At 31.0% G+C, this 15,156-nt stretch overlaps 1 protein-coding gene across 1 annotated transcript in view; it reads right to left on the bottom strand.

Annotated features, from left to right (window-relative positions):
- Window positions 1-15,156, bottom strand: part of Lrriq1 (leucine rich repeats and IQ motif containing 1) — a 155,901-nt gene that overhangs the window by 68,075 nt on the left and 72,670 nt on the right. Inside the window, exons 15-17 of the mRNA XM_076853193.1 lie at window positions 14,376-14,825; window positions 11,973-12,174; window positions 3,667-3,786 (exon numbers count right to left, since the gene is read on the bottom strand). Of these exons, the coding sequence (XP_076709308.1) occupies window positions 3,667-3,786; window positions 11,973-12,174; window positions 14,376-14,825 (772 nt within the window). The remainder of the gene's footprint in view (window positions 1-3,666; window positions 3,787-11,972; window positions 12,175-14,375; window positions 14,826-15,156) is intronic.

Genomic DNA, 15,156 nt, shown 5'->3' with positions numbered 1-15,156 from the left:
CATATGGGATTGCACAAAATGTTTGTATTTCTACAGAGAAGAGCAGTAGAGGAAACAATTAATGAAACAAAGGATCAAACAACATAATAAGAGAAAATACTTATAAACTATACATCTGATACGGAGTTAGTATTTAAAATATATGAAAAACTAAAAAAAACCCTGATTTTTAAAAAATGGATCAAGTATGTGAATAGACATTTCTCAAAAGAAGACAAAGATCAACGGGTTTATGATAAAATGTTCAACATCACTATCTTCAGGGAAATACAAGTTAAAATTACAATGGCACATCACCTCACAACTATTAGAATGACTATTATTAAGAAGACAAAGATAACAAGAGTTTTTAAGTATGCAGATGAGAAGGAACTGTCTAATACTGTTGGTGGAGAGGTAAATTATTACCAGTCATTAAAGGAAACACTATGGAGTCTCCTCAAAAATTAAAAATAGAACTACCAAGTTACCAAACAATCCCACTTCTGGGATCTACTCAAATGAAATCAATATGTTAAGATATCTGTACTCCCATGTTTATTGTAGCATTACTCATAATCATTAAGACATGAAATCAACCTAAATATCTGTCTGTGAATGGATAAGGTCACAAACATATACAAGTGGATATTATTTAGTCACAAATATAAAGAAATTATGCCATTTGCAACAAGATAAATGAACATGGAGAACATGATGCTCAGTGCAATAAGCCAGGCACAGAAAGACAAATACCATATAATCTTACTTATATATGGGGTATCTGAAAAAGCTAATATCATAATAGAGAGTATAATGGTGATCCCAAAGACTGCAATGGTTTGGGGGAAGCAGAGGAAACACTTTTCAACCCCATGTGTAAGGCCAATACAACCTTTACACCAAAATCCAAAGATATAACTAAGCAAGAAATGAAATTTATAGTCTCAACATCTTGAATTCAAATGAAAAAATCATAAACAAAATATTAGCAAGTCAAATCTACTGGTATGTTAAAAAGAAAATGCATTATAGCCAAATTAGTTTATTCTAGGAAGACAAGGTTTAGTGTTAGAAATTAATCAGTTATATGTATAGAAAGTATTTGAGATATATATATATATATATATATATATATATATATATATATATATATATATATCCCAAATAACATATATAGGATCATCATCATCATTAACAGCAGCAGGAGCAGCAGCAGCAATAGCAGCAGCATTATCATCATCATCTTGCCTTTGAAGATGCTAAGGAATAACCTCCTTAACCCATATTTTCTATAAGATCTACATGTACCTTCTCATTTAGTGGGGAGTATTTAAATTTCATCCTTAAACCGGGAAGTAGAAAAGAATGTAATGACCATCACTATGCAAATTGTACTTGAGGTAATAATCAGGACAAGGCAATAAGAAAAACAACTGAAATAAAAGTTAGAAAAAAGAAAAAGAACTATCATTATCCATAGGTGATATGATTAGATACATAGAATATTTAATAGACTTGACAATCTATTAAACATAATAAGCAATTTCAGCAAAGTGGCTGCATACACAATCAATAAAATAAAAATAAAGATAAAATGCATTTCTATATGCTAATCAAGCATGATATCAGCAAACACCAAATAGCTAGGAATAAATCTATAAAAATGTACAACACCACTATGAAAAAAACCTTCATAGTTTCTTGATATTGTGTATATTTCAAAAATCCCTCTATAATATTTTTTAATCAGTATGACAATTTCAGAAAGAATAGAAATTGGCTTCTCAATAATACAAGTCATTATGCATAATGGTTTCCATATTGAAGTTCATTGTAAACAAATTCTGTTCAGTGAAGAAAGCAGGCATAAATTAACTCATCTCTTCAAAATCAAGGTAAATTAAATTTAGTTCTGAAGAACATCAGAAAGAAATTTACAAAGGCAAATAAACTACAAGGATTTTGCATGAAAGGTGTAGGGTGATTTAAAAGTGTTTTAATTATTTTCAAGATAGCTAGTTGTTGTTTTTTTCACTGAGTATAAATAAAAATAAATTTTCCCACAGAAAAATAATTGACTTTATAAGGGAATTTTCAGAAACAATTTAATTCCTTTGAGTATTTGAGATTTGAAGACAAAATAATGTGAAATAGTTGTCAATTTTAAAATTATTTTACCTACACATCAATTAAAAAATAATAATCTTGGCATTTCTAGAGACATACTGATTAGCAGCATGCTCTGAAAGGTGATTTTGTATCCTAGAAGAATAATGTTGAATTTTAAAAGGCTTCCTTTTGATTAAGATATGACTATGTATAATTAAGAAAATAATTTAGATGTGAGCAATAGTGTTATATAAATAATAGCTTCATCTTAAGTCTTTTTATTAATTCTTTTTTTAAACTACAGATGGACACAATACCTTTATTTTATTTATTTATTTTTATGTGGTGCTGAGAATCAAACCCAGTTTCTCATACATGCTAGGCAAGTGCTCTACCACTGAGTTAAACTGCAATCCCTCATCTTAGACTTACTGATACAATATTAATGAATTCATAATTCAATATTACAGTGAAATTTGGAGACGCTTGATAAATTATGTCTGACAAACAGAGAAAATACATAAAATAGATTTAACTTTTCTGACTGAATTTAAAAGAAAATATCTTATTACTGAATGTCAAAATTCTCATGATATGTGTGTGTGTGTGTGTGTGTGTGTGTGTATTTATAATTATATTTAACTCCTAGAGTTATTCACTGGATACTGGTTCCAAGACCCCAGTGGATACCTGAAACCATGTATTGTACAAAACCTAATCGATGATATAGACAACATTGCCAGCATCATTCACTGGTTTTATAGTCCAATTCCAGGCGTAATGCTAATAAAGAATTACTTGAACAAAAGCACTATGATGCTGAAAAAGTGATCAGTTAACTGTGATATCTACTAAGAAGCTAGTGGGTAGGTAGTATATACAGTGTGGATACTGTGGAGAAGAAGATGATTCATGTCCTGAGACAAAGAGATGATTCATGTCCTGGGAAGGATGAACGGCCATATGAGATTTTATCACACTACTCAGGACTGTGCACAGTTTCAAACTAATAAATTATTTATTTCTGGAATTTTCCATTTAATATTTTAGATCATGAATAAAGGAAAGACTTATGTACTTTTTAAATGAAGAATTAAGTTCATGAAATACAACAAAAACAAAAACAAAACAAACCAGAATCTTTTCCAGTTCAAAGAAAACTAAAGAAAAATAACAACTAAATGTAACTTGTCTTCATTGATCTGACTAAAAATGGGACATTAGTGAGATTACTGGAAAATCTGAATAAAGTCAACTGGATCACAGTAATGCAGCAATGTTAATTCTAAAATTGGTAACTTTACTGTAGTTACATAAGACATTAGCTTCTGGAGATCTGGTTCAAATGGTACAAGGTAATATTGTAACCATTCTATGACCACCTCTAAACATTGTACAAGATTATAGGGCAAATGAAGACAATGTTAGGAAAAGCATATTGACTCAAGTGTTACTTGGGAAAAAGAAACTATAACATAAAATTACTAGGATAAATACCTTAGAAACTGGTATACATCAAAATAGTGTACAGGTAATATTATAAGATAAATATTGTTTGTTGGAGTTGGTACTTACTTCATCAAATGTAAAATCTTTTAACTCTATTTCTTCATATTCTTCTTCAGATTCTTCATTTTTGATGGCCTCTAGAGCTGTTGTCAGTTTCTTTCGCAAAATAAAGCCTTTCCAAACTGCCTAAACAAAAATTTAAACTATGTTATACAGGGTTATAGATCAAACCCCAAACCAGATTCTCTGTGTTATCCCATTAGAAAGATAAAACATCTTAGAACTTAGTTTAATGGCTCAATAATCTGTTTTTTGAACTTTATGTGACACTTAAAACTGTAAGATAAATTAAATGACTGCATGTGTCTGAATCTCAGGAGATTTTCTTTGTGGTAAGCAGAAAAGAATCTTTAAAACTCCCTCAACTGCACATGTAGGTCAACCAATCAATTATCTGACAATTCCTCTAGGACTCATTCTAAACTAAGAAGAAAGAGATGCAAAGAAGACCAATTTTGCTGATTTTCAAATGATTGTGTACAAAATAAGCCAAAGCATATTTAGGAAATCTTCAACATATACAAATGCCCCATGTACAAAATAAGCCAAAGCATATTTAGGAAATCTTCAACATATACAAACGCCCCGTGTACAAAATAAGCCAAAGCATATTTAGGAAATCTTCAACATATACAAATGCCCCGTAAAAATTAATTAAAATATTCATATTACTTACTAATCTTGGAGCCGGGATGCTTTTCAAACTATACATCTAAGTATAATGAAGCTTTAGTATCTGTATATAAACATATATAGATATATACTTATGTTTATATACTGCATATGAGTTTCAGAATATATTAAGTATAAAATACAGGCAAGAAATAATTATTTTTTTTTTCATAATACTGTTTATGAAAAATGTATATAAATATATTATAAACATACACATTAAATAAACATATTGAAGTATAATGCTGGCTTACATTTAAAATTAAAAGTATAAATTATAAAATTTATTTTTAATATGGTTACATACAAAAGCAGAAAACTAGGTAGAAGGCAATAGAAACTTGAATTCTCTAAATATTCTTTGCTTAGATTTGGCTTCAGAACAATGTACATGCACACTCTGAATAAATAGCTGGTTTGTCCCATTTCTATGGTCTTTGTTTATTTCTACTTTATACGTATGTATAAACCCACTCCCCTACCTCTCCTCTCTCCACACTCCATGGAGAGGGTGGGGAATGAAACAGAGAAAAAAAAGAGCAATTATGTTAGTAGGAACCAAGAGTTTATAAAGAAAAATTGCAAATGTAAAAATTAAATAAATATCATATAGTCCCAAATGTAATTTTAAAAAACCTGTATGAAACATGGTAAGTTTTTTTCCTTAAAAAAGTATTTTCAGTGGGACTGGAGTTGTAGCTCAGTGGTAGAGTGCTTGCCTCATATGTGTGAGGCTCTGGGTTTGATCCTCAGAACCACATAAAAATAAAATAAAGATATTGTGTCCACCTATAACTAAAAAATAAATATTAAAAAATGTGTTTTCAAGCTCAGCACATTGAAAAAAAATCTAAAAATAATGACCGTATCTACAGCAATTTATTCTGCTAAAATCCAGATTGGGGTCTCTGTATATTATTCCCACCAAGCAAACCAAGGATCTTTGAAGAAATTAATGATTGCAAGCCTGGGACAAAATGTCTAGTAAGTGAACTTGAAACAATGTATTGTTTGTTATCAAATTATAAAGGAAGTAAAAATTTTTGACTACTGAATTGTATCAAAAAGGTTAACTTGAAGAAACACATTGGCCAAATAAGAAACAATTTGCACATTAACAAGAATAAATGCAATGGAAATACATACATTAATGTACAAGATTATAGGGCAAATGAAGACAATGTTAGGAAAGCATACTGACTCAAGTGTTACTTGGGAAAAAGAAACTATAATATAACATTATATTATTTATTTGTAAAGTTAATGAATTCATTATAATAATATGCATTATGGTAACCTCTGGAAGATGCTAGGAAACCTCACTGATCTAAAAAGTATCAAGCATTTAACCTGCCTTTCCAGGATCAACTGTGTAACCCAGGGTATCTAAAATAATTAATTAGAAAAAAATTTCCTGTATAGAAATGTTTTAGCTAATAAACGAAGTAGCAAAAATGTACAGAATTATAATTTTACAGATCAATAATAAAATAGTTGGCATAGGCAATGTTTATAAATGGACACTAATATTACTGAAAAGGAAGCCACCAGATATTAAGTACTTTGTTGTAACACATACTACCATCTACAGAGTATCTTTGCTGAAAATAAACAAATCTGAATCAGATCAAATGTTAGATCTTGCTGTAGATTCACAAAAACAAATGAGCATGAGACATATTAAATGCACTGGGAACACACTGTGCGAAATTAGAGGAATACAAATCTATAAAGGACAAATGATCTGGCTTTTTCAGTGAATGAACCTTAAGGAAAAGAAGGGAATCGCTCTGTGTTAAACTATAAGTATCATGTAAACCAAAGGAAAAGTGTTGAATTTGCTTATATTTTTATTAAGAAAATGTTGTAAACTAACATTTGTAAAATTGGATAGGAAGTCTGAATATTGATATGATATTTGGAGATACTGAAAACTAATCATCACATTTTAGCAATATATTACAGGTATATAGAGAGCAATAGGTCATACAGAAGGTAATAAAGAAATATTCATGAAAGTGTGATTTTTGTCACACAATCTAGTGATGAGGAAGGAGATATATGTTAGGTTTTAAAAGAGTCAATATTGGCTGGTAATGATGAGGAAGGAGATATATGTTAGGTTTTAAAAGAGTCAATATTGGCTGGTAGTTTAACAATCAACATAATAAAGTGTAAAACTAAGCTTTTTCTGATAGAACAGTTAGAAAGTATACCAGAAAAAAATCTATGGAGGTGGAAATAAAACATAAATGCAATAAGAAAAATATATAGTATGCTTAAAAAATGCCATAGACTAAAACAAATTAGGATTAGGGAGTAGGGAGCATTGGGAAGGGGTGGTTATTTTAAATAAAGTATCCCAGAAACCCCTCATTGTATAGTTAACATTTGAATACAAGCATAGTGGATCTATGAGACACCAACCTAAGGTTCCAAACAGTGAGCAAGATTTCTTTAGATGCCCACAAGTGCCAACTTCCATGCAATTTCATTCTGTGACCAACTTGTCCATCAAATGTGAATCTGTACACATTTAATTAAAGAACATTTAAAATACATAGAAGAGCCCTGAGTACCTATGGACCTTCAGTATTAGTTGAAGGTCTTTTACTACTCAGACAAATCAGAAGCTGTGCTAAATCTGTTATTGCTGTTATTAATTCTCAGGCATGTAATCCTGGGTAGGACATGCAGACTGCTGATAAAGGCTGACATACAGTGTCTTACAATGTCACACTGTATCTGGAGCTAGAGGACTGTCATAAGTGATGAATCCAATTCTCAATTATGCTCATCATGATTAGTCTCTGATACAGAGTAGCAGAGATTTTCTTTTCGCACCCTATGATAAATACTTGACTTTCCCAGTGTTTCCATCCTTATCCTCAAAGACATGAGAAACCCAGGCTTCCAAGAATAGGTATAGTCATCTATCTTACTTTTAGGATGGGGATGGCACCATCAAAAAGACTGGTTCCTCCTAACTTAAGATCTCTACCCATCTAACATGTCTGATGTGAAAATTCAATTTTTCTCTCAACTTGAGAAATACCCTTCTCAAGCATTCTTTGTTCAGCTACTTCCAATTCCACTTTTTGTACATGGAAGAAATTTGTTTCAATCAAACCTCACCATCAATCTCAACAGGCTGTTTTTCAGCTTCCTCTAAGAAAACCTTACACAGAAGCAAGGAATATGGCAGACACAGTTACTCCCTCAGAAAATATACTTTCTTTTCTTTTTTTTTTTTTTTTTTTTTTTTTTTTTTTTGCTCTTGCACATGTTTCAGTCTTCAGATTCCATTCACAGACTGCAATTTATTTTCTGGGAAAAGTAAGTATGTGGTAGGTCTAGGAATCCAAGAGGGGCTTTATTCTCTAATATATTTATTGCCTAAACTATATTTCTCCTTTTCACTGATATTATCTTTCTTTTTTCCTAACCTCTAGATTTGTGACTATGACTGTTATTACCACTAAGCGAGCTCAACTTCATCTGTAAAATCAAAATCATAAAAGTCATGAATGATTAGATCATCATTACCCTCCTTTCTCTGATACAACGTAGTGAAGATTAAATTAAATTAGAAATTTCTTACATATATTGGTAAGACCATGACTGTCACACAATGGGCTCTCATCATTATTTCCCCAATATCCTTGCTCTATTACTTCTAGAAATTCTATTTATTTAGTTTTTCAAATAAAGAAAGCATGTAATACTCAACATTGTTTAAAGTTAAAAAATTGAAATTGACTAATCATTTTTTGCCACTAAAAAATAAATTGCAGTATAGATAATATTCCTGCTTTGTAACTTGTTATGGACAATTTTTAACTTTTTAAGAGAGTACAGAATTCTCCTAAACTGAAGAGAAGAAAATATAAATGTATTCAAGAACTTGAACAATGTTAAATGATAGAAATAGAAGATGGTGTATTTTTTTTAGAGAGAGAGAATTTTTTTAATATTTATTTTTTAGTTTTCAGTGGACACAACATCTTTATTTTATTTTTATGTGGTGTTGAGGATCAAACCCAGCGCCCCGTGCATGCCAGGTGAGCATGCTACCGCTTGAGCCACATCCCCAGCCCCAAAGACGGTGTATTTTTGTGTAAGGAGAAACAAAATTGGAAGCACTGCTTTAAAAAGTGGCCTTAATTTCTTAACTCACTCATTTTGAAGACTATCCCCCTCTTTATGATTGCTTTTTCCCATAGAGTTGGGTCCTTATTGCATACCAGAATATGTCACATCCTCTAGATGATTAGTATATACAAGTTATCTTAGAAAGAAATATATTTTTTAAACACCTGTAATATGGGGATTATTTATTATTATTATTTTAGATTCCTTCATCTGAATATTTTATGTTATCTTGGTTACTTGCTTCACTTTAGAATATCTTCTCCCTAACAGAAATAAATGGACAGATGACTTCTTGAAAGTGAAGTGCCCTTCACATTCCTTTGTCCCTGACCCTGCTCTGGCAAGGTTTAAGAATTAGGCAGACATGCTTGCTTTCCCTTGATTTTTTTCTCTAAGGTCATTATATTTATACACCCCCACTCTTTTATACCAATATAATGATAATATATCAAGATTAGGGATAGAACCAGTAAAATGAACAGAAAGGGCAACCTTTATTTAACCTTCAAGGACTGAGTTAAAAGATTGATTCATCATGCCTCACGATGGATCTATCCAAATGATTAGCAGGCTAGACCTTCTACAAAGCTGTAGTGTGTGTGTTTCTGGTGTGACACCTAGTGATACTTTCTTCATGGAACTGTGTAAGGTTAGAAATTCAAGTCCCATTTTATTAGAAATATAAATGTGTTGGTAAGTAATCCTCCTATTTCATTAATTTCTATTAAAAGGCATAATAGTTCTGGTAATTCATTTAAAATTAGTTCATCTTTCTTACACATTCAAATTTCTTACACATTTTAATATTCTAGTTCTTTGACAGTCTAGTTGCACTGTATTTATTATTCTAGTCACATATAATCCCTTTTTTTTTACTGCCACTATCCTTTATACTGGAATTCCACTCTTTTATATATTAACATCAATCTCTGTTTCTCAAGCTATATTTACATACTTTGGGTTGCTGTAATGTATATTAACTTAAAAATTAATTCTAGATCACATAATAAACACTAATGGAGGCCAAAATAAAACACATAAGACAGCACTTTAACATGAAATGATTCAGGCTTTGCAGCTATTTCAGTTTTAGCAGATAGCTTCCACAGGTTCCCAGAGGTTGTCTACATTTCAGCCAATCAGAAAATAAAAAGAATATGAAGGAATGTCTATTGGAGGTTTTTTGGGGAAGTTATACAACTTGTGCATATATTTTCTACTCATATTCCATTGACTAGTACTTTAAAAGAGAACCACAATAAACTTCAAGGGAAGCTGGGAAACCAACTTGGCCAATATTCCAGGAAGAAGTAAAGAATGGAAATTTTAGTGAGCAGAAAGCAGCTTCCTGCTCATTCTTCATGAAATCTTCAATCTTTCTAAAACTAGGATATTTTTTCCACATTATGCTGTGTTCCAAGGATGTTTAGGCAGTCTAGAATTTATATCTTATGATAAGTAATTCAACAAACTAGATAATTATGCCCAGAAAGAGAAAAAGTGGTTGAATTCAGTGAGTTGACTATTATGATGTACAATATAAAAGAAAATTTGCCCTAAATTACAAAGAAAGACTAAATTATGCTTCTTTTAATTACAGATACAAAAAAGCTCACCCAGCGATATCTTTAAGTGATATTAGTTACTAATATAGACACTTTCATAAGATAATGGACTTCTCCTTATTGAGACGAATGAAGAAAAGTTGACTACTCATTAATCATTAATGCTGAAAAATGCATTGCACACATCCAATAATGACAGGAATTTGGGCTTCATGACATCTACATTCCTTATGCAACAGAATAATATTTGAGATAGAAATTAGATTTTTTTCTCACTTTTTCTCAAAGTTTCCTTCAATCAACTGCACTACCCCCATTTCTACCATTATCTGGCAGCAGTACCAGCTTTGTCTATGCACTGCTCTTAGGCGGAATATGTACAAAAAAATTAAGTAATCTAAAATACTGGATATATTCATTAGAGCCAAGGCAGAGGCGATTTTCTTGAAAACTATAGCCTTAAATGAACAGATAGAAAATTTAGAGAAAAGATTCTCTCTTTTATTTTCTTAAATTTAAGGTTGTTATTCCAGTTGTTTGTGCCAAATACCTAGAAGGCATCCCTGATTCCTCCTTATCTCTTATACACCATATGCCTATACATTAACTTTATCAGCTTCTCCTTCCAAAATGCATGTCAGATCTTCAAGATAAGTCAGAATAGTCTAGAATGTGATAATCTTACTACTTCCACTGCAAAGATTTTGGTCTGTATCACCATTATTTCTTCTTGGGATACTGCACTAACCTCCCAACTCATTTTTCTGCTACTACTGCTACCCTCTTATAATATATTTGCAACGTAAAGTGAGCTTGATCATGTCAGTCCATGATTAATCTTTTTAAAGTCCTTGAATGTCTTTCTGAATCATAGAAATAAAACCAAAGTCTTATACAATAATCTATGACTTATAAATCCTATTTGTTTTCCCTTTTATCATTTTCCAGTCACACAATCATTTTGCTATTCTGTAAACACTGTGAGTATTCTATAATTCAGGACTTCTGAACCTGATATTCCTTTGTCTGGAATATCCTTCCCCTAGATAGCCCATGGCTTAGTCTTTGTCTCTAGTGTCATATTTTATGGTCTTCCATATCCATTCGATCTAAAAGTATAAACTTCCCTTTGATATTCCTATCCTGTTTTACATTTTCCCTTGATTCTTATTATTAACATGAACATTCACTAGCAAGATTTTTATGTCAAAAATATTTGATAAATGTATGAATAAAGGGAAATGCTAAATTTTTGTTCAGCTAATTATCATTCAATTGAGGCACAGTACTACAGATATTTACAGATCAAATTTTATATATTTATTTAGTTTATGTTTGCCTCTTCCATCAGAATGTAAATGCCTTTTTAGCAAAAATTTGTTTGTGATTTTATATTCTATGGCTAGAAAATTACCCATCAAATTGAAAAAAAGAATGAATAAATTAAAAAGAATATAATCTAGTTAAAATTCGGTTCGACATCTGGTCTTGGTGACATTGACTAAATCTATGTACTGCTCTCTTTCTAAATTTTTAAATAAAATGGGTATTTGAAGAACTTTAACAATTATTTTGATAGACTTCTAGAAATAACTACAAATTGGGTCAAATGAGACCTGCTTGAGCTAACCAAATCTTAACAATTTGATAAATGACACATTTGAGGAGATATTTTAAATATGACTGTGTGGTTCACCTTGACACAGCCATAAAAATGCTATTTCAGTTTTAAAGACCATTCCTTCAATCTAGATACTAGGCAGAACCACAGCCAATCTATAACTAACCTACAGCCTGTATGTCACATGTCATGTAACTGTAAATCACTTAGATTTGGGGGTTGTTTTTAAACAGAATAATCTAGTGAAAGATGACCAATAAATCTTTCATGACTAACCATGTTATCAAAAGATTAAAATTTACCTGAATAAGAACAGCAGCCCTCTCCATCTGTTCTTGGATATTCATAGTATTTTTTCTTTTTTCTTTCTTCAAAATAGTCGGAATATTGATGAAGGAATTTGGCAGGGGTTCTACTGCAGCAGTATGCTTTTGTGTAGAGAAATTGATCTGTGTGCGCACAAGGTAACCACGCCAGTGTGCCTGGATTACTACCGCTGCCCTGCTACAAAGAGGAGAAAGAAAAGTTTTAATCTGCATGAATATACACTTGTACATAAGAGGTATTCATAACCTATATTTTAAATATGAACTGTATATAGTGCTCCTTAAAACAAAGATCCTTCTTTTGTCTAACTCTAGTTATAGAAGAAAAAAAATATGTAAACCTTCTAATTTAATGGAGCAAATAGGCCAATATTAATGTGAGGGATATAGGTAAAAGGGGGTTTTGTTTATTTCTTTAAGAGAAATATAATAGAGATTTTGTATGATACTGAAGATTTTTATCTGGGTGGAGGGTGGCAATGAGAAAAGATAAATAAACACTTAAAATACCCTCTTTAAAGCCCAAAAGTAAAGTCTAATGTTCTCCTAGCCCATGCCTACTTGCCAATTTCAAGCACAAAATTAGTCAGTGCTGTGGTTTTCATATTCCCCTAGTCTATGCAGCAATAATAGAAAAGTATGATGAATACGTACACTGATAATAAATGAGTACATGCTGTGTTTATCACTTAACTCTTTCTAATTGGAATTTTTCCCTTTCCCACAAAGATTACTGCAGGAATATTAATGAGGCATAGAATATAGTCAAAGTGTTAACAATTCTGTCTTACTCTCTTTTCAAATTACTGAATTTGGATTAAAAGATGTAAGGTGGAGAAAGGATTCTATTTTCCAATGCTCTCTTGAAACAGTTTTCAGTAGTTTTGTAATTTATCAAACCCAATGAAATTTTGTCCTTCCCTCATACAATCTGGTTTAAGACAAAGTCTACTTAAGCAATTCTTTCTATCATACATGACCATAGTTTATTTGTGGGAATTTAGAAAAGTAATAATACAATTATTTGCTAATGCTAGTTTGATTTATTATTATATTACTATCATCATCATAATCATGATCTTTTCTTAGCAAATATCATAAACTAAGAAATATACTTAGCATAAGAGTATTCATAAATCAGGCTTAGGAAACTTTGACATAGCCTTACAGTACATCTTTCTGAATTACCAAATGGCAAATTTCAGTAGGTGAGTATACATTTTCTTTTCCTTTATTCTTGAAGTCTTTGATTTATCTCTGTTTTCACTTATTCATCCCTACATACTATTATCCTTTAGCTACTTTATTTATCATTCAGAAGTTCCAAGTATTATTTATATAAAATTTCAATAGGCAATGTCTGCAGTGTTTGGAGCAAAAGCAATCAATTAAATAAATCAGTAAAGTATAAATCAGGAAACAGTAAAGCCATTTTTAAATAAAATATTATTTCTATAATAGGAAATAAACATCAGTTTTAGAATATTAAACTATTTAACAACTCCCAGAAAGGAAATAACTGCATACACCGATAACTTCTCAAAGTAGGAAGACTGGGGAAAGCAAAAATAGCTACTGTGGTATTCTGACTCCTTCCCTGTTCAGCTCAGCACCAATCACTGTCAGAAAAGCTGAGTCTGACATTTTTTCTCTCTCATTGGCTAGATACGAAGGCAAAAAAACAAAAAAAGAGATCAAGAAGTTGATAGGCCAAAGTGAAAATCAACCTTTGCTGGTTCAATAAGCAATAAAAGCCAGCCATTAGCCTTCAAATATAAAATAGGCCAAAGTGAAAATCAACCTTTGCTGGTTCAATAAGCAATAAAAGCCAGCCATTAGCCTTCAAATATAAAAGTGTTTAATAATTGCAAGGAATTGTATGTGATTAATCATGAAGATTAGTTCTATACCTTATAAAACTGTTATGCCAAGAAAATTACAGTATACAAATATCTGCACACATGCTCATTAAATGTTTTACTACAGTGGGAAAATACTTAGCAAATACAAAGGTATAGTTTTAAATAAATTACTTGATTATTCAGAAAGTATCATTTAATTATTTTAGAATGTAATATTTTATTTCTTGTTCAAATTATCTCAGTTATTTAGAAATTACAAGGCAAGAAAAAATTCACATTTACTCAATTTTAATGAAGTAATACTAGAAATCAAATCAAAACTAGACAAAATTTAATCAAATTAATCTGCATGGTGATTAATTTGTACACATCATAAAAATATAGTTAAGGGAATGGATATAAAATATTATAGAGATTTAAACCTTGACCAACTTATTATTTAGCACCATTGACTTAATATCATCCATCAAAAATAGTAAACATAACATCTGCAAAGAATATGACTTACAAATCTTACATTTTTTCACTCTGTTCCATATGCTGGTGATTCCTCAGCAGAGAATTTGTCGTTTCTGTTTCCATGAATGAACTTCCTTTGGTGGGGATGCTTTTTGTCTTACCATCTTCTTTCTTCAGGCCTACTAATTTTTCCTGACTTCTTCCTTCCACAACTTCATATGCAGAGGAGTAGCTTATTGGGGAATTATTAAAGCAAGGATCCATCCACTGCTCAGAAATTCCTGGTGAGTCTGTTCTATGTTTGTTGGTGCTAGAGTGGAAGACTTCATCTTGCAGTATGAAGTCACTGCTTGGAAGGGCCAAATGATTTTTCTGGGTTTCTGATTCATCTCTCTTAGTGATACTTATATCCCCATGTTCATGTGCATATCTGCATTCATTACTAAGTGTCATCAACTTCTTAAAATAATAACAGAAATTTTCTGCAGTATCCAAGGTGAACACATCCCTGAACAAATAAATGACCATTTAGTATTAAACAAATTTGTTTAGTATTAAACAAATAAATAGACCATTTAGTATTAAATACTATTCAGTAAGTATACAACTTCAATAGATTTTGCAAATAAATTTTGTTTCATGGCCTAAAATGAACATTCACTGTAAATTACTTCTAGTTATTTATAAAATTCACCTCATTATAAACAAAATCTTAAAATGTTTTTTTAATTTAATTTAGAACTGTCAGTCCAGACAAAATATCTGGAAGATTTAGGACCATTTTTATTCAAGATATTTTTGGTACAACTGAATGAGAAAAATTCATGCTTTTATTACCA

The sequence above is a fragment of the Callospermophilus lateralis genome, chromosome 4 (genome assembly GCF_048772815.1).
Source record: "Callospermophilus lateralis isolate mCalLat2 chromosome 4, mCalLat2.hap1, whole genome shotgun sequence".
NCBI classification, from domain to species: domain Eukaryota; kingdom Metazoa; phylum Chordata; class Mammalia; order Rodentia; family Sciuridae; genus Callospermophilus; species Callospermophilus lateralis.
This window is presented reverse-complemented; position numbering and strand designations above follow the sequence as displayed.